We start from the raw sequence: 21,210 nt of genomic DNA on the forward strand, positions 1-21,210 counted from the left end.
AGATGAGGTTTCACCATATTGGCCAGGCTGGTCTTGAACTCCTGACCTCAGGTGACCCACCTACCTCGGCTTCCCAAAGTGCTGAGATTACAGGCATGAGCCACCGTGCCTGGCCACTGTGCCTGACCTGGAAAAACATTTTTGAAAAGCTACTTTATCTCAGAATAAAAAATGAGCAGAGAAACTCATCTCACATTGTTTTCATACTGCTACATTTCCTGAATGTAACGTTAAGACGATACTAAGATAAATTGAATATATGAGCCAATGAGCTTTGAGAGCTCTATTATATAAACATGAAGCCTCCTTATCAACATACCAAAGTCATATGAGATGAGAAATTCAGGTTAAGAGACATTTACAAATAAAATGTTGATATTGGGGATTATGGTCAACATATTACATGTAATACTAAGCCATGTTTATACCTAGAATTATATTGAACTAAAGTATTAGTCACTTTAGTTAACAAATAGCCATATACTTTCAGAAGTAGGTAATCTGTACTGTTTTCTAAAAGGCAAAAAACAAGATGAAAGAAATAAGTTTTCTTTTCCCATGCAGTTGTTCTCAAGCATAATCACTATAAATTGTCTCAGGTTTAGAGATTCATCAGCAGTTTCTCACAGAACAGCAAGATCTGATTAGCAAGACAAGTATAAACTGTACATTTTATATCATTAAGAAACTGATGTTATTATTTTAAAGCTGACTCTTTAGCCTGAAAAAGTTCAAAACAGAAACACATACACAAAGCCACTAGGAAAAGCAACCATATATATACAGTTTGCTAAAACAGTACTCATAATTTATTGTCTAAGGTCTACAGATAGAACTTGTCCTGTGGAGAAGAAAAAAATATATAAGGTCTACAGAAATATGTGAAATTCTATACAAAGAATATTTGCTTTAAAAGTGAAGAAAAACAAACAAAAAAACAAAAAACAAAGGGAAATCCCCTTTAGGAAAATACTAGCAAATGAGCAAAATAATAATTAAATGACTATTACGATCAGGAACTGTCAAAAGGAGGTATTTGATTGAAATTATTACAGCAGCTAAATGGTCTCTAGCAGTTTCGCTCAAACTATTCCATGAAATACAAAGCCCTTTTCCCCACAGAACCACTTAATGAATATGTTTTTTAAGTACTAGCCAAGTTTAAGGATTTCATCATCCTTAAGAATCTATAATTAATAATACCAATGTTCAACATGATTATCTGACAACTCAAAAATAAAATATTGCAAACTTATATTATGTGACATGTTCATTATGTCACATAATGAACATAATTCTAATGTTTCAAGGAACAAGTCATTATTCATTTTAAATATTAAATTTATAAACTACAGTTTGATACATTAAATATGGGATTAGAGTTTAAAAATACATGAACAAACTCTTCTGGAAGCATATTCTATAGCATTCTGCATGACACAATTAAACGTAAGTATGAGCCTTAATATCTTGAAATTTGGTGGACTATTTCTAACAATATCAATTACAAGCCATAGTCAAGCAAATGATGACACTAAGAAAATGCAACTGCAAATAAAAGGTTTTGGCAAATGACTTCTGCATGCAAAAAGAAGGTACACAGATTTATTAACTAAACCAGTAATTATTCCACAAAATGAGTTATAAATTCCCTATGTAAATTAAATCTATTAAATATTCATGTTTCTTAAGGAAAACAAGTAACAGTTTTTGATGATGCTATCTATCAGTTACATCAGTCAGGATTTGCCTATACAGAACAATCTCGATTGTTTGGAAACCAAAACCTTTAGTTAAAATGTTTTTTACCTATACTCCCAAATATTTGTGGGCTAATTATCTCTTCCATGGAAGAGCATACAGTTCATAAGGAAACTTTACAATTTAAAATTTTTTAAAAATAATTGTACATTAACAGAAACTTGCAAACATATTACAGAGATTTTGTATACCTTTAACCCAGTTTTCCCCCATAGTAGCATATAACAGTACAATCAATATCAAAACCGGGAAACTACTGACAAGCAACAGACTTCATCTTGATTTCAATAGCTTTACATGCACTCACGTGTCTATGTGCACAGCTACTCAATTTTATTACTGTGTGTAAATTCAAGTAGTCACCACCAAAATAGAGACACAGAACTGCTACGTAATGATCCCCCATAAAGACCCCATGTGCTAACCCTTTCTAGTTACACTCACTCACCCATCTCACAATCCTCACCTGAACTTTGCAGTGTCCCACACCTGACAATCACTAATCTGTTCTCCAGTTCTATAATTTTATCACTTTGAAACTTATATAAAGGAAATCATACAGTACATGACAATTAGAGACAAGTGTTTTTTGATGAAGTAGAATTTCTTGAGATCCATCTGAGTAGTTGCATGCATCAATAGATTTTTCATTTTTATTGCTCGCTCAGTTGGAATCCATGGTATAGATGTATCACAATTTGTTTAACCATTAACCCATTGTAGGATATTTTGGTACTTTTCAAATTTTAGCTATGATGAGTATAGCTGCTATAAAAACTTGATTACAGGTCTTACTGTGAACATAAGTTTTCATTTCCTTGGGATGTACATTTCCCGGGAGTACAATTGCTGGGTTGTTTGGCAAATGTATGTTTTAGTATTTTTAAAAAGCTGCCTAACTCTTTTCTGGAGTGACTGTACTGCTTTATATTCACACCAGATGTATGAAAGATCCAGTTCTCTGAAACCTAGTCAGAATATGGTACTGCCATTATTGTTATTATTAGTTTTTAGGAGACAGGGTTTCCCTGTGTTGCAGAGACTGGTCTTGAACTCCTGGGCTCAAGCAATTCTCCCACCTCGGCCTGTGAAGTGTTGGAATTACAGGCGTGAATCACTCACTACCACTGGCCTCACCTTTTTATTGTAGCTGTTCTATTAAGTGTGGAGTGATATCTTATTGTGGCTTTAATTTGCATTTCCCTAATAGATAATGATGTTGAACATATTTTCATGTAATTGTTTAGAACCAGTATAATCCTTTTTGGGAAAAATGTTCGTCTTTTAACCACAATCCAATTGAACTACTTATTTCTTACTGTTTAGGTTTTTTTTCTTTTTTCTTTATCTATGAACTGTGCATTTGGTGTCATGTCTAAGAATTCTTCATCTCCCTCCATGTCCTAATGATTTTAGGGTACATTTTCTTTCAAAAGTTATGTAGCTTGGCAGGGCATGGTGGCTCATGCCAGTAATCCCAGCACTTTGGGAGGCCAACGCAGGTGGATCACCTGCGGTCAGGAGTTTGAGACCAGCCTGGCCAACAATCTCTACTAAAAATACAAAAAATTAGCCAAGCATAGTGGTGTGTGCCTGTAGTCCCAGCTAGCTTCTCAGGAGGCTAAGGTACAAGAATCTCTTGAACCTGGGAGGCAGAGGTTGCAATGAGCCAAGATCATGCCACTGAACTCCAGCGTGGGCAGCAGAGCAACACTCTGTCTCAAAAAAAAGTTATGTAGCTTTGTTTTATATTTAAATCTATAATCTATTTTGAGTTAATTTTTTTATAGGGCATGAGGTTTGAGGTTCCTTTTTGGCCCATGGATGTCCAATTGCTCCACCACCACTTGTAGAAAAAAATTACCCTTTCTTCATTGAATTGGGTTTGAATCTTTCTCAAAAACTGTTTAGCTGTACTTGTATGGGGGTACTTAACGGTAATCTAATCTGTTCCATAAAGCTACATGTCTATCTCTCTGCCAGTACCACCCTGTATTAATACCTATAGATTTTCAAATGTTGAACCAGTTTTGCATACCTTTCATTTCTTTTCAAGGCTGAACAATGAATATTCTATTGTATGTAATATTCATTTTGTTTACCCAATCATCAGTCGATGAACATTTGGTTTGTTTCCACATTTGCCTGCTACAATTAATGCTGCAATGACTATTGATGTACCAGTTTTTGTGTGTAGATATGTTTTCAATACTTTTGGGTATGTACCTAGGAGAAAAATTGCTATAGGGTACTCTAAGTTCAACTTTTGAGGAACTGTCGAACTTTTCAACAGTGGCTTTATCATTTTACATTCCCAATAGAAATGTATAAGGGTTCCAAATTCTCCAAATCCTTGCCAACACATGTTACTGTTTTAGTACAGCCATTTTAGTGGGTGCGAAATGGTATCTAATCATGATTTGGATTTCAATTTTCCTAAAAGCCAACGGCACTGAGCATCCTTTCATGTGTTTATTGGTCATTTGTAAATATGATTTGAAGAAACGTCTATTCAAATACATTATCATTTTAATCAGATTATCTTTTTATTTATTATTGACTTTTAAGAGTTCTTTGTATATCTGAGATACTAGATTATCAAATATATGATTTGCAAATAGTTCCTCCAATGCTGTGTGTTATCTTTTTCTTTCTTTTTTTGGGGGAGGGGGTGGGGGACAATCTCGCTCTGTCACCCAGGCTGGACTGCAGTGGCATGATCTTGGCTCAGTGCAAACTCTGCCTCTCGGGTTCAAGCAATTCTCATGCCTCAGCCTCCTGAGTAGCTGGGAAGCTGGGATTACAGGCATGTACCACCATCCCCAGCTAATTTTTGTATTTTCACTAGAGACAGGGTTTCGCTATGTTGGCCACGCTGGTCTCAAACTCTTAACCACAAGAGATCTACATGCCTTGGCCTCCCAAAGTGCTGAGATTATGGGCATGAGCCACCATGTCCAGCCTCTTTTTACTTTCTTGATAGTGTCTATTGAAGCACAAAAAATTTAAATTACGATGAATCCCATTATGTATTTTTTTCTTTGGTTGCTTGTGCTTTAGGTGTAATAATAAAGAATCCATTACTTAATCCAAGGTCATAAAGATTTATGCTTAAGTTTTCTTTTAAAACTTCATGGTGTTAATTCATACATTTGAATCTCTGATCTACTTTGAGTTAATTTTTGTATATGGTGTGGGGTAGAGGTCCACCTTCATGCTTTTGCATGTCAGCATCCAGTTGTTCTGATACCACCGTTTTGAAGAAACTACTCTTTCTCCGTTGAATTGTACTGGCACCACTGTTGAAAATTATTTGACTGTGAATATATGGATGTACTACTGGACTGTTAATTCAATTTCATTAATCTACATGTCTATCCTTATGCCAGGATTACACTGTGTATTAATGTAGCTTTAAAGAAAATTCTGGGCTGGGCACAGTGGCTCAGGCCTGTAATTTCAGCACTTTGGGAGGCCGAGGTGGGTGGATCATCTGAGATCAGGAGTATAAGATCACCCTGGCCAACATGGTGAAACTCCATCTCTACTAATAATACAAAAAAAATTAGCCAGGTGTGATAGCACATGCCTGTAATACCAGCTACTCGGGAGGTTGACGCATGAGAATTGCCTGAACCTGGGAGGTGGAGATTGCAGTGATCTGAGATAGTGCAATTGCACTCCAGCTTGGGTGATGAGCGAAACTCCATCTCCAAAAAAAAAAAAAAAAAATCTGAAATTGAAAAATGTGAATACTCCAACTTTGTCATTTGTTTTTTCAGGATTATTAAGGTTATGGAGGGTACCTTGCTTTTCCATGTAAATTTTTAGATCAGTTTGTCGATTTTTACAAAAAGTGCCAACAGAAATTTTGATAGCACTGAATCTACAGATCAATTTGGGAAAAATTGCCACTTTAATGTTAAGTCTTCTAATGGACAAATATGAGAGACCTGACCATTTACTTAGGACTTCTTTAGTTTTTCTCAACAATATTTATAGTTTTCCATTTATAAGCCTTGCACTTGCTTGGTTAAATATCTTCCTAAGTATTTTATTCTCTTTGATTTTATGGTAAATGGAACTGCTTTCTTAACTTCATTTTTAGATTTTTCACTGCTTGTGTATAGAAATACAATTTTTTTTGTATATTGATCTTGTATCCTGCAACCTTGCTAAGCTCACTTATTACATCTAAGTATTTTTGTGAATTTCTTCGGATTCTCATATATACATGATAATGTTATATTCAAATAGAGGGCACTTTAAGTCTTCCTTTTCAATCTGGATGCTTTTTATTTCTATTTCTTGCATAATTGCCCTGGCTCAAATTTTTAGCACAATGTTGAATAAACATGTTGAGAACAGATATTCTTGTCTTATTCCTGATCTTAGGAGGAAAGCATTATCTTAAAACATTAAATATAAAGTTAGACTTTGGTATTTCTTAGATGCCTTTTAAAAGATTAGTTCCCTTCTATTTGTAGTCTGTTGAGTGTTTTTATCATGAAAGAGGGGTGAATTCTGTTAAATGCTTTTTGTCTGTTGAGATGACCATGTGACTGTTGTTCATTTTTCTATTACTAAGGTGTATTACATTGATTTTTAAATGTTTAAACGAGCTTGAATATCTGTTATAATTCTACTTATTGGTGGTACTTAAAAAATCCTTATTGAGGTATAATTAACTTATCATACAATTTGCCCATAAAGTTTACAATTTAATGGATTTTAGTATGTTCACAATCATGCAACCATTATTGTGCTCAAATTTTGAACATTTAATCACTTCAAAAAGAAATCTCATACCCATTACGAGACACTTCCCATCTCATCTTTCTCCATATCCTGGGCAACCATTAATTAACTTTCTTCTGTTCCGATAAATTTTCGTATTCTGGACATTTCACATGAATAGGATGTATGTAATTTCTTGTGACTTGCTTCTTTTACTTAACACAACGTATTCAAGGTTCCTTCATGTTGCAGCTTATATCAGTATGTCATTCCTTTTTATGGTTGAAAAAAAATCCATTGTATGGCTATGCCATATTTTGTTTACACATTAATTAGTTGGTAAACATTTGGGTTCTACCTTTCAGCTATTATGAATAATGCTGCTATGAACATTCACATACAAAGTTTTATCTGGATATATGTTTTATTTCTCTTAGGCATATGCCAAGGAGTGAAATGCCTGGATCATATAATCTTAGATTTAACTTTCTGAAGAACTATAAAACATTTTTTAAATTGCTAAACTCAGTTTGATAGTATCTTCTTGAGAATGTTATGTGTTGATACTCATAAGGGATATTGGTCCTTTCTTGCAGTGTCTTTGTCTGGTTTTGGTATCCGGGTATTGCAGGCCTTATAGAAAAATTTGATTAGTGTTCCCTCTCTTATTTTTCAGAAATATGTGTTAAGAAATTATACGAATTCTATAAACATATAGTAGAATTCACCATTAAGCTATCTGAACCTGGGCTTTTCTTTATGGGAAAATAAGAAACAGACATATCAGTCTATTTCTTATTATAGGTTTACTCAGGTCTTCTAGTTCTTCTTGAGTCAGTTTTGGTAGTCTGCCTCTTTCCAGGAATTAGTTCATTTCATATAGGTTATCTAATTAAGTGGCATATAATTTTTCAGCATATTCTCTTATAATCCTTTTCATTTTTGTAATGTCAATAGTAATGTCCCTTCCTTTATTATGGATTTTATTACTATGAGTTGTTTCTTTTTTATTGGTCAGTTTAAAGTCTACTCAATTTTATTTTTACCTTTTTAAAGAAACAACTTTTGATTTTAATGACTTCTTCCATTTTCTACTTTCTATGTCTCCTATAATCTTTATTACTTCCTTCTTTCTGCCTGTCAAGTTTAGTTTTGTTTTCCAATTTCTTAAAGTGGAAGGTTAAATTATTGATTTGAGTTCTATCTTACTTTTCAAAATAAGCATTTATAATAATAAATTTCCCTCTAATCACTGCTTTTGCTGTATCTCATAAATACTGGTATGTTACATTTTTGTTTTCATTCATCTCAGAGTATTTTTAAAGTATTCTTGTAATTTCTGCTTTGACCCACTGGCTATAACATTAATTTCCACATCTTTGTGAATTTCCCAAATTTGCTTCTGTTATTGATTTCTAATTTCATTCCATTGTAGCCAGAGAAGATACTTTGTATGATTTCAAATATTTTAGAATTGACTTACATATATTTGATGGGCTAATGCACAGTCTATCCTAGATAATGTTTTATGTGTACTTGAGAAGAATGTATCGTCTTCTGTTGTTTAGTAGAGTCTTCTACAGATGTCTGTTAGGTCTAGCTGGTTTCTAGTGTTTCCTAATTCTACCTTTCCCTTCTTTAATGATCTTCCATTTAGTAGATGAATCCATTATTAAGTCAGGTTTTGAAGTCTCCAACTATTATTGCTGAATTCTCTATTTCTCCCTTCAATTCTGCCTTTTTCTGTTTCATGTATTTTGGAACTTTGTTCTTAGGTGCATATATGTTTATAATTGCTAAATCTTCTCAATGGATTAATGCCGCTATTGTTATAAAATGCCCTTCTTCATCTCTAGTAACAATTTCTGTTTGGTTATTAAATCACTCATGTAATTATTAAAGTCTATTTTATCTGATATTAGTAATATCCACTTCAGAGCTCTTTTGGTTACTGTTTGCATAGTATATCTTTTTCTACTCACTTCGACTTATATGTATTTTAAAATCTAAAGTATGTCTCTTATAGACAGCAAAAAACTACAATAAGATACCATCTCACCTGTTTTTCATCCATGTTGCCAATCTCTGCCTTGTAATTGGAGTGTTTAATTTATTTATATTTAATAATATTACTGATAAGGTACAATTTATGTTAGTAATTTTACCACTGGTTTTCTATGTGTCTTTTTTGTTCCTGTATTCCTCCAATACTGCCTCCTTTTGTGTTAAGTAGATATTTTATAGTGTTCTATTTTGATTTCTTGACATCCTTTTACTATATTTCCTTTTACTACACTTAAAATGGCTTTTATCTAAAAGTTAGGCAGTAACAAATGCTGGCAAGGATGTAGAGAAAAGGTAAATCTCATACACTGTTGGTGAGAATGTAAATTAGTACAACTACTATGGAGAACAGTTTGGAGGTTCCTCAAAAAACTAAAAATAGAGCCATCGAACAACCCAGCAATCTCACTCCTAGGTATATAACCGAAAGAAAGGAAATCAGTATATCGAAGAGATACCTGCACTCCATGTTTACTGCAGCACCATTCACAATAGCCAAGGCTTGAAAGCAACCTAAGTATCCATCAACAGATGACTGGATAAAGAAAATGTGGTACATATACACAATGGGGCACTATTCAGCCATAAAGAAGAATGAGATTCTGTCATTTGCAACAACATGGATGGGACTGGAGGTCATTATGTTAAATGAAATAAGCCAGGCAAAGAAAGACAAACATTGCATGTTTTCACTTATTTGTGGGAGCTAAATATTAAAATAAATTGAAGTCAGGAAGACAGAGAGTAGAAGAATGGTTACCAGAGGCTGGAAAGGGTAGTGGGTGGTGGTGGTGCTGGTGAGGGATGGGGAACGTAAGGATAGTTAGTGGGTACAAAAAATAGAAAGAATGAATAAAACCTAGTATTTGCTAGCAGAACAGGGTGACCACAGTCAAAAATAATTTAATAATTTAATTGTACATTTAAAAATAACTGAAAGAGCATATTGGATTGTTTCTAGCACAAAGGTTAAATGTTTGAAGTGATGAATACCCCCTTTAACCTGATGTGATTATTACACATTGGATGCTGTATCAAAATATCTCATGTAACCTATAAATATATACACCTACTATGTACCCATAAAAATTAAAAATTTTTTAAAAAGGGTTTTTTTCTTTTTAGCATAAATGACTACTTTTAGTATTCCTTGTAGGGCAAGGAAGCTAGTGACAAATTCTACCAGTTTTAGTTTCATTTATCCTACATGTTTGAAATATGGTTTTGCTGGATAAAGAATTCTTGATAGATATTATTTTTCTTTCAGCACTTTGAATGTTATCCTGTTGCATTTCAGTGTCCTTGGTTTTTGAGAGAAATCTGCTCATTCAGTTCTCCCTTGTTATTTTCAAGGTACTCTCCTTGCCTGTAGCTTTTGACAACTTGATTATGGTGTGTTTTTGCATTTATACTACTTGGAGTTTGCCGAACTTATAGGTTCTGTAGATTTATGTTTTTCATCAAATTTAAGAAGTTTGGGGCCATTATTTCTTCAAATAGTCTTTCTACTCCTTTCTCTCCTTTCCTTTTGAAGTTCTCATTATGCATATGTTGGTATGCTTGATGGTAACCCCACAGGTCTCTGAGGCTCTGCTCATTTTGTTCATTCTTTTTTTTTTCTGTTCTGGAGACTAGATAATTTCAATGAACCTATCTTTTCGTCTTCTGGGTCTGATTCTTTATTCTGCCTGCTCATATATGCTGCTGAGCATCTTTGGTTATTGTATTTTTCAATTCCAGAATTTTGATTTGATTTTCTTTTTTAGTTTTTTCTAGTTTCTTCTTCTTTTTTTTTTAATTGTACTTTAATTGTACTTTTTTAATTGTTCCGGGGTACATGTGCAGATCATGCGGGGTTGTTGCATAGGTGCAAACATAACCAGGTGGTTTCCTGCATCCACTCCCCTTTCATCTATATCCAGCATTTCTCTCCACGTTATCCCTCTCCACCCTTCCCACCTCCACTGTCCCTTCCCTAGTCCCCTCCAACTGACCCCAGTGTGTGATGCTCCTCTCCCTGAGTCCACGTGTTCTCACTGTTCAACACCCACCCATGAATGAGAACATGCAGAATTTGGTTTTCTGTTTTTGTGCCAGTTTGCTGAGAATGATGGTTTCCAGATTCATCCAAGTCCCTACAAAGGACATGAACTCATCACTTTTTTGGTTGTGTAGTATTCTGTGGTATATACGTGCCACGTTTTCTTTGTCCAGTCTATCACTGATGGGCATTTGGGTTGGTTCCAGGTCTTTACTATTGTACACAGTGCTGCAACGAACATACGTGTGCATGTGTCTTTATAATAGAATGATTTATAATCCTTTGGGTATATACTCAGTAATGGGATTGCTGAGTCAAGTGGAATTTCTATTTCTAGATCCTTGAGGAATCTCCACATGTCTTCCACAATGGTTGAACTAATTTACACTCCCACTAACAGTGTAAGAGTGTTCCTATTTCTCCACATCCTCTCCAGCATCTGTTGTCCGTTTTTATAGTTTCTATCTCATTATTGATACTTTCTATTTGGTAACTCTTTTACTAGTAAGTCCAACATCTAGGTTTGCTTAGGAACAGTTTGTATGGATTGCCTTTCCCCCCAGAGGATGAGCTGTATTTTATTTCTTTGCAAGCCTCATGATTTTTTCAAAACTGGGTTTGTTCAATAATATTATGTGTCAACTCTAAAAATCAGAATCTCCTCTTCTGCAGGATTTATTGTTGCTCCTGCTCTTTGCTTAGCGATTTTTTGGAGGAAATTCTGTAGTCTGTATTCTTTTTTAATGTGTGGTCACTTAAGTCTCTGCTTGTTTAGCTTAGTCTTTGCTCAAGTGTTTTGTGGACGTGTAGGGCATTCCTTTAACACTCAGTCAGGGAGTTCACATGTCTACCTTATCATTCAATTCCTGTTTGCATAGCCTGAAACTCAGCTAGAGTTGAGAAACTAAGGCCTTCTTAGATTTTTTCTGAGCATGTTCATAGGCCTATATATGAGTATGGCTTTCTTAACATATTATTTTCTAAAGAATATGTTGTAGCTTTTTCAAAGCCTCTATGGGCATCCGGTGCCCCCAGCTTTTTGTTTTAAGCTTTTACGTTAGTTTTTTGTTTGCCCCAGCTGTTGTTATCTATGCCTCAGGCAGCAATGAAATTAAACAACTACCTCTAAAAGTTTTTGGCAAATGCCCCCAGAGGAAATGTTTTTTGCACTGGGTGATTTCTGAGTCAGGCCAATTAAAGATAGTCTTGCAAGAGGGGTTGCTATAGTTGGGATGTTTGTCCCCTGAAACCTTATGTTGAAGTCTGATCCCCAGTGTTGGAGGTGGGGGCCCAATGGAACTGTCTGGGTCATGGGTGGATCCCTCATGAATGCCTTGGTGCCATCCTGGCAGTAATGAGTGAGTTCTCACTCTGTTAGTTACCATGACAGCTGGTTGTTAAAAACAACCTACTACCTCCCATTTCTCTCCTGCTTCCTCTCTTGCCAGGTGATCTCTATACACACTGGCTCCCCTTCCCCTTCCACCAGGATTCTAAGTGTCCTAAAGCCCTCACCAGAAGCAGATGCTAGTGTCTTGATTCTTGTATAGCCTGCAGAAACATGAGCCAAGTAAATCTCTTTTCTTTATAAATTACCCACTCTCAGATATTCCTATATAGAAACACAAATGTACTAAGACAAGTCTTCCAGGGAACTACCAGACAAGTAAAAAAATGACAATATTCTGGGAATGAGGCCTTGGAGGAGCTCCATTCCCATTCAGCCTCCTTTGATGGCTGTCAAGTTGCTGATTTTCATGAATGTGAACTGTTTGTTTTCAAGGTTACTACAGAACTGGAAGAGAAGTGATGCAAATGGGAAAAATTATTATATAATGCTATGAAATTAACTGTTCTTACCAAGAATCAGTTAGTTTTCTTGAATAAATTATTCCTGGATAGCTGTAGGCCTTTGATCAATTTCCAGAGCCCTGAAAAAGTTGATTCTGACATTTGTCAGTTTTCTCATTTTTTAAAAAAATTAAGGTGAGAATTGTCAACAGTCCTTACTTCTTCAGTTTCACTGATACCACCTACTATCTGGGACTTTAGAATGAGATATTTTTGAAAACTAAGCAAACTAGAACCCAAAATATAATCTTTCTAGAATACAACTTATAACACTCCCAAATAAAAACTGCTAATTTTGGACTTTTACAATAAACCATAAAAAATTGAGTCCTATCAAGAACCCAGAACTTTGATAATTTGGTTTCCAATTCTATATATCTTACTTTCCTTTAGTTTCCTTATTATTATTTGTCTGAATAATTTTGATATCCAGTTTTAAAACAAAAAGTCTAATTTAATTAGTGGCTCAGCAAAGTAAGAGACAAAAAGTATATTAATTAAAAATTCAAGATAATAGTCTAGAAAACTCATTAATGGAAGCTGTATACATAAGTATAAAAATATCCCCCAATCAGAAGTCATATCCTAATATAAATTCATCCAGCTTTCATTTAATAGAAATTTCTTATTCCTCTGAAGTTCGTAAGCATTAATTTCATTTTTTTATACATGTGAAAGGAGAAATTCTAAACCATTTAGGAATAATATGCCATTTTAGGACTCTAATAAGAGCTATCGACTCTCTAAAAAAAAAAACATAATTCTGCTTACAATTTCAAGGGATTATTGAATATCTGGCAACCTGCAAGTTAAGAAGCCCCATAAAATAAAAGTTATGATTTTGATGGCAAAAATAAAGAACAGATATTCAAAAACATCTTATCTTTTATGAAATATCTCATCTTTAGCTTCATCAATTATAATATCTCATCTTCATTAGCACAATGAGAATTTAAAATATTAAAACATGTACAGGTGGTCTCCAACAAATCAATACATTTCATTTCAAAAGTAAATTGGTGGGCTGGGAGTGGAGGCTCAGGCCTGTAATCCCCACACTTTGGGAGGCCAAGGTGGGCAGATCACTTGAGCTCAGGAGTTTGAGATCAGCCTGAACAACATGGCAAAATCTCATCTCTACAAAAAAATACAAAAAATTAGCTGGGTGTGGTGGCGCATGCCTGTAGTCCCAGCTACTCAGGAGGCTGAGGTGGGAGGTTAACCTGAGCCCAGGGAGGTCAAGGCTGCAATAAGCCATGATTGCACCACTGCACTCTGGCCTGGGTAACAGAGAGAGGCCCCATCTCAAAAAAATAATTTGTAAATTATTTACTTAGAATTTATTACACATTGTTTTCCTAATAAAAACCATGTTATAAACAATGGTTGGAGACAATTAAAATGTAGGTCCCTTAAGGGTAGGGGCTCTTTTATTTTACTGTTTGCATTATAATGACCTATCCAAATAAACAGCATATGGTAGGTTCTTAGGTAACCCTTTAAAGACTTATTTCACTAAATAATGTATTTGAATACAAATGAGCTAGAAAAACAAGAAAAATAAATTGAGGTAATAACAAAGAGCAAACAAACCACTAAGCCAAAAATAAAATAATAAAATGAAAAAAAGGAAAGAATAAAGAATAAAATAGATTTTAAATTAATTGTTGTTTAAGAGGTAAGTTTATTTGGGAAAGAATGTAATGATAAATATAGGTATTTCTAGCTTATTTGAAGTTGTGGATTCCTTTTTACTGTGTTAAATTTTACTTCAAAATATGTGTCTTCTTATATAGCATCTCCTTCTATGCAAAGCCATGCATGAGGTCATTTTTGGACCCTAACAATTTGTAAATGGACCAGAAGAGCAGAGGAGTTAAGATGTGTTACCTATAGTGATTGGAAAAGGGTAGAAAGAAGTTGAGGAAGGGGAAGCACTGTTCACAGAGACTTCATATAATAAAAAATTTACTCTTGATGAAATATATTACATATCTTATAATAAAATGTGTCCAAGTTAGAATCAAGACAGCTAGTGTGAACATGAGCAATAGAGGGTAGGGGAATCTCATTGCAAAAAAGGTAGAGGTGGTGGAGATGGAATTTTGAATCTGTTTCCTAACTTTATACTGAGTTGTTGCACTAAAGAAGATGTCAAAACTTAATTCTGGTGGCATAAATATAAAGGGCCAATTGCATATTTTCACTTGAATACTATTAAGCTCTGACCAAAATCAGATAAAGTCATGAGTAATATCCAGAATCCAACTGGATGTCATTTAATATCTATACATTGTGGTCCTACCATATAGGGTGGATATGAAAAGAGTACAGGATTCTGTTAAGTTCAAGGAGGCTTAAGAACATGAGGGATCAATAGAATGGCTGGCTTTGTCTTCAGAATAGGACTTGAAGACATTTATATAGCCAAAGCAATGGCAAAGCAATGAAGGAGTGAGCTACAACTTCAGTGATAGGCTCCCATATATTATATTAAATGAAGACAGGACTTAATCCCAGGTATATGAACTATATACTAAGTCCTCTCCTTTTTTGTAGATTTGGAGTTTGACTCCCTGACCCAGGTGACAACAGACAGAGATTCAGCGTGGCATTCTGGGTCTGTAGCTCAAGAAAGCTGGCTGAAGAAATCAATAAACAACCTGAGTCAATGAGAAGATAAGTAATTATTTCCTGAAAAAATGTCTTTAGCCTGGAAAGATTTAGAATCTGGTATAGCAATGAGATAAGTGAAACCTCTGGTATTAATAATTTGGGGTTGAAAAAGAAGCTATTAATATTTATTTCAATTATAACAATGCTTAAGAGAATTTGGTTTATATTACTCCAATGTAATATTGGTAACTGAGTAACTGACTTAAACTTGTGATTTTAAATTGGAATCCTACTAAGTTTATAAACAGAATCAGAATATGTGTAATGAATTAGGTTTATACAAAATTACCTCAGTATTTGGTCAGACAACAGAAGTACAGAAATATCAAATACAGAATATTAAACTTAAAGGCAGTTAAAAGTTTAAGGAAATATAATTCTGTTCTAAAACCTACTTAAAAGTTGATTTTAAATTTACATTAAAAAGCAGTAATAGCCAATTCCAGAGTATAAAACCATAAAATATAAAATCTCTAAATCTTCCATATTTTAAATATTAAAGCACCAAGACCAAATCAATTAGATATTCTTTGTGAGTAGCAACTTCTAAGAATCTTCCACAATTATTATATGAATAATAATAATTCAAAGGGTAACAAAAGTATTTAAAAGCAAAAAAGATCTCCAGGAACAGATTAACTTGAAGCTCACAATATGTGGGCTTCTACTTCCCAAAGTAACATACCTGAATAAAATATAAATAGGTTACACTGCCCTAGATTTTCCAATCTAAATTATCAACTGTATTGCTCTTGGGATTAAAAAGGGAAGGACTAAAGAAGAATTCATTTTTTACTTAATGTGGAAAAGTGAAAAAGTTAGTAATAGGCTAATTAGAAAAGTTAATCTCATGATCAATTGTGCCATTTGAAGTATGAGCATGTACACCATAGTTACATGAAACTATGGCTTAAAAAGCAAAAAAATAAATAACTTTAAAATGTTTACATACTGTATAAATATTTACACATATAAATATGGTATCCATAATCATGTATTAAAAGTCCTAACAGTACTGATCTTTCAAATTTTTACACATATATCATAGGCTACTTAAGCCAAATGTGAGATATGAAGCTTTTCATTCCACTAGATCATAATCCTAAAGGTAGTAAATGATGCATTTCGAGGTAACTAAGTTTCTTCTGAATCTACAATTATCATCTTTGCCATTATTTCACCTCCCTCCTTTCCCATCCCATGACCCACAACATAGAATTCAAAATTAGACCCTAAAAAATATATGTAGAGATTTTCCTTTCTTCCTAGTCAAAAAACAGAGGCCCACAGAAATCTTAGATGATTTTATAACTCTGTAAATTACTCTGTTTTTCAAATACTATGTCCTAGAATTCTGACAAACTAGAATGGAGTTTAAACTGTCTCCACCCACTTCCCTCTACATCACACCCTCTGCTTCCCCACCCCCAGATGAAGGTTAGGTTGGTAAATGGATTTTGGAGATGGAATAAAGCCAGACATCAAATAACTTACTTGAAATCCATCTCTTACCTTCTGTACTTAACCCTGGACTTGATGTGAACTTGGCTACATCAACAATTTTTACAGCAAATTGTTGTCCAGTTTCTCTGTTGATACATCGTCGTACAACACTGAAGGGACCCCTATAAAACAAAAAGTCAATTTTAATTCATTGATTTTCTTAAGTTCCTGTTTCCCATTAATGTCTTACTATTTCATTATCTACTATAGCCATACCACATAACCACAAAGCAATTCTATTTTAGACTGAAGAATTTTCAAAATAAAATTTAAGAAATAATTTCTAGCACATTTTTTCTATAATTCAAGAGGGAATAATTTAAAAACATTACTAAGCCATAAAAATAGTCCAACAAATTTGTAATTTGCAGTAATTTTCAAAAAATTCTAAATAGTAGTCTTATGCTCAAGGCAAATAATGATTGTACAAGTCTATATAGATTATCAACATCTTAAACAAAGTAAGTGAAGTCCACAGTAATGGTGGTATTCTTCTGAATCAGAAACTGAAGACATTCTTGACACTTCCCTCTCATCTTACCCACCACTTACCTAATCTTCACTAACAAATTCTACTGAGTTTATCTCAAATATCTTTTGATCTTGTCCTCTTCTCTCCATTTCCCATATCCTAACACCATCTTCTAATAGAACTACTAAAACAACTTGTTTCTCCCATTCATTCTTGTAATGATTTAAAAAATGAAAATCTGATATGATATCCCTGTTTAAAATCCTAGAGAAATACAAAGTATTTGCAATATAAAATCCAAGTCAAGAACCAAAATATATAAGTAACTTCTAAATACAATTAAAAAAATGAAACACTCCAATAAAATCTGGGCAAAAGACTTGAACAAACACTGCATAAAGAGAAAGCCCAGCATGATTTAGTCTCCACCTCTCCAGTTTCACCTGAAATCACAGAGAAAGCCTTAATGTTCCTCAAACTTCAAATTAGAATTGTTTGAAATTACCAGAGGAAAGGAAGTAATTTCTACCAGCAGAGCCACTGGTCTAGCTATTTCCTTACCCAGACCTCCCAGTTGAATCAGCTGAGATGATTTAAAGATGTCAATACCAGGGAACACACACACGCATGCACCCACACACACACGGTTCCTTGTGATTAACAGTTATAAAAGAAATATCTGAATTCAATGAAGATAATCCAAAGATAGATTTGTGTGTTTGAATTGACTATAAAATACAGAATGCAATAGCAATGTGATTAGTTTATCTGAAGGTTAATATGGTTTAAGTCACTAAATACATGTGTATATGTATACATGTATATTTTTAACCTCTTGGGGAGAAGGCAAACAACAGCAAAAACCACCTTCATTGGCTTTTACAGGTACTGTTACGTGCATGTGCTCAATTAGCAGAGAGAGAAAAGTTCTTCATTTACAGCACTACACTTGTGATGCTGCTGGCCTTAAAGTTTTTCTTTCTTCTTTCAATTACAGGATGAACTACCAAATTTAATCTTAAACATTTATCCAAGATGACATGAATGCCATCATGAGGACATCAACTATACCACAGCTTCATTATCTCTCTTTTCAAGCAACCTTAAAAAGCTAACCTAGAAGGAAAATAAATGGTAATAATGTATCTTTCAGAACTCTATAGAAAGAGGATCCTTTTGATAGTCTCTCAAAACTGTTCAAAGATTTTCCTCTGTGGGAAGACAATATTACAAAGTGAGGCAGGATTCCCACAATCATTTTCATTCTCAACCCGGATGTCTTACTTATGATTACTTATCCTGACAATAGCAAGCAATTTCAGAAAAGACTTCATGTAATTGGTTTTTGTCCACACATAAACCCTTGGGACTCTATTTATGTATACATTTGTATAGTCTACTTCAATTCACTATATCTTTTTTTTTTTTTTAAATTTATTTATTTATTTTATTCTGACTTTATTTATTTTTTTTTTTTTATTGCATTTTAGGTTTTGGGGTACATGTGATGAACATGCAAGATTGTTGCATAGGTACACACATGGCAGTGTGCTTTGCTGCCTTCCGTCCCCTCACCTGTATCTGTCATTTCTCCCCATGCTATCTCTTCCCACCTTCCCACCCCCCGCCCCTCCCCCATTTCCCCCCAACGGACCCCAGTGTGTAGTGCTCCCCTCCCTGTGTCCATGTGTTCTCATTGTTCAACACCCGCCTATGAGCGAGAATATACGGTGTTTGATTTTCTGCTCTTGTGTCAGTTTGCTGAGAATGATGGTTTCCAGGTTCATCCATGTCCCTATAAAGGACGTGAACTCATCGTTTTTGATGGCTGCATAATATTCCATGGTGTATATGTACCACATTTTCCCTATCCAGTCTATCATCGTTGGGCATTTGGGTTGGTTCCAGGTCTTTGCTATTGTAAACAGTGCTGCAATGAACATTCGTGTGCACGTGTCCTTGTAGTAGAATGATTTATAATCCTTTGGATATATACCCAGTAATGGGATTGCTGGGTCAAATGGGATTTCTATTTTTAGGTCCTTGAGGAATCGCCACACTGTCTTCCACAATGGTTGAATTAATTTACATTCCCACCAACAGTGTAAAAGTGTTCCTATTTCTCCACATCCTCTCCAGCATCTGTTGTTTCCCGATTTTTTAATGATCGCCATTCTAACTGGTGTGAGATGGTATCTCAATGTGGTTTTGATTTGCATTTCTCTGATGACCAGTGATGATGAGCATTTTTTCATATGTTTGTTGGCCTCCTGTATGTCTTCTTTTGTAAAGTATCTGTTCATATCCTTTGCCCATTTTTGAATGGGCTTGTTTGTTTTTTTCTTGTAGATCTGCTTTAGTTCTTTGTAAATTCTGGATATCAGCCCCTTGTCAGATGGGTAGACTGCAAAAATTTTTTCCCATTCTGTTGGTTGCCGATTCACTCTACTGACTGTTTCTTTTGCCGTGCAGAAGCTGTGGAGTTTGATTAGGTCCCATTTGTCTATTTTGGCTTTTGTTGCCATTGCTTTTGGCGTTTTGGTCATGAAGTCCTTGCCTACACCTATGTTCTGGATGGTTTTGCCTAGATTTTCTTCTAAGGTTTTTATGGTATTAGGTCTGATGTTTAAGTCTTTAATCCATCTGGAGTTAATTTTGGTGTAAGGTGTCAGGAAGGGGTCCTGTTTCTGCTTTCTGCACATGGCTAGCCAGTTTTCCCAACACCATTTATTAAACAGGGAGTCCTTTCCCCATTGCTTGTTTTTGTCAGGTTTGTCGAAGATCAGATGGTTGTGGGTATGTTGTATTTCCTGTGAGGCCTCTGTTCTGTTCCATTGGTCTATATCTCTGTTTTGGTACCAGTACCATGCTGTTTTGATTACTGTAGCCTTGTAGTATAGTTTGAAGTCCGGTAGTGTGATGCCTCCCGCTTTGTTCTTTTTGCTTAGAATTGACTTGGCTATGCGGGCTCTCTTTTGGTTCCATATGAAGTTTAAGGTGTTTTTTTCCAGTTCTGTGAAGAAGGTCATTGGTAGCTTGATGGGAATAGTGTTGAATCTGTAAATTACTTTGGGCAGTATGGCCATTTTCACGATGTTGATTCTTCCTAACCATGAACATGGAATGTTTCTCCATCTGTTTGTATCCTCTCTTATTTCGTTGAGCAATGGCTTGTAGTTCTCCTTGAAGAGGTCCTTTACGTTCCTTGTTAGTTGTATTCCTAGGTACTTTATTCTCTTTGTAGCAATTGTGAATGGCAGTTCGTTCTTGATTTGGTTCTCTTGAAGTCTATTACTGGTGTATAGGAATGCTTGTGATTTTTGCACGTTGATTTTGTATCCTGAGACTTTGCTGAAGTTGTTTATCAGTTTCAGGAGATTTTGGGCTGAGATGATGGGGTCTTCCAGATATACAATCATGTCATCTGCAAATAGAGACAATTTGATTTCCTCCTTTCCAATTTGGATACCCTTTATTTTTTTTTCTTGCCTGATTGCTCTGGCTAGAACTTCCAGTACTATATTGAATAGGAGTGGTGAGAGAGGGCATCCTTGTCTAGTGCCAGATTTCAAAGGGAATGCTTCCAGTTTTTGCCCATTCAGTATGATATTGGCTGTTGGTTTGTCGTAAATAGCTTTTATTGTTTTGAGATACGTTCCGTCAATACCTAGTTTATTGAGGGTTTTTAGCATAAAGGGTTGTTGAATTTTGTCAAAAGCCTTCTCTGCATCAATCGAGACAATCATGTGGTTTTTGTCTTTGGTTCTGTTTATGTGGTGAATTACGTTTATGGACTTGCGTATGTTGAACCAGCCTTGCATCCCCGGGATGAATCCTACTTGATCATGGTGGATGAGCTTTTTGATATGCTTTTGCAATCGGTTTGCCAGTATTTTATTGAAGATTTTTGCATCTATGTTCATCATGGATATTGGCCTGAAATTTTCTTTTCTTGTTGAGTCTCTGCCGGGTTTTGGTATCAGGATGATGTTTGTCTCGTAAAATGATTTGGGAAGGATTCCCTCTTTGTGGATTGTCTGGAATAGTTTCAGAAGGAATGGTATCAGCTCCTCCTTGTATGTCTGGTAGAATTCAGCTGTGAACC

General features: G+C 34.9%; 1 protein-coding gene across 13 annotated transcripts in view; it reads right to left on the bottom strand.

Moving 5' to 3' along the window:
• CASK (calcium/calmodulin dependent serine protein kinase) overlaps positions 1 to 21,210 on the bottom strand; it is a 410,801-nt gene that overhangs the window by 311,642 nt on the left and 77,949 nt on the right. For 7 of the 13 annotated variants that reach the window (XM_074392261.1, XM_039475423.2, XM_039475421.2 and 4 more), the window contains exon 2: positions 16,643 to 16,755. In XM_074392261.1, coding sequence (XP_074248362.1) covers positions 16,643 to 16,755 — 113 coding nt within the window. Of the gene's footprint in view, positions 1 to 16,624; positions 16,756 to 21,210 lie in introns of all 13 variants that reach the window. The other 6 variants (XM_074392262.1, XM_074392260.1, XM_074392258.1 and 3 more) reach the window with 1 other exon arrangement.

The sequence above is a fragment of the Saimiri boliviensis genome, chromosome X (assembly GCF_048565385.1).
Source record: "Saimiri boliviensis isolate mSaiBol1 chromosome X, mSaiBol1.pri, whole genome shotgun sequence".
Lineage (NCBI taxonomy): Eukaryota > Metazoa > Chordata > Mammalia > Primates > Cebidae > Saimiri > Saimiri boliviensis.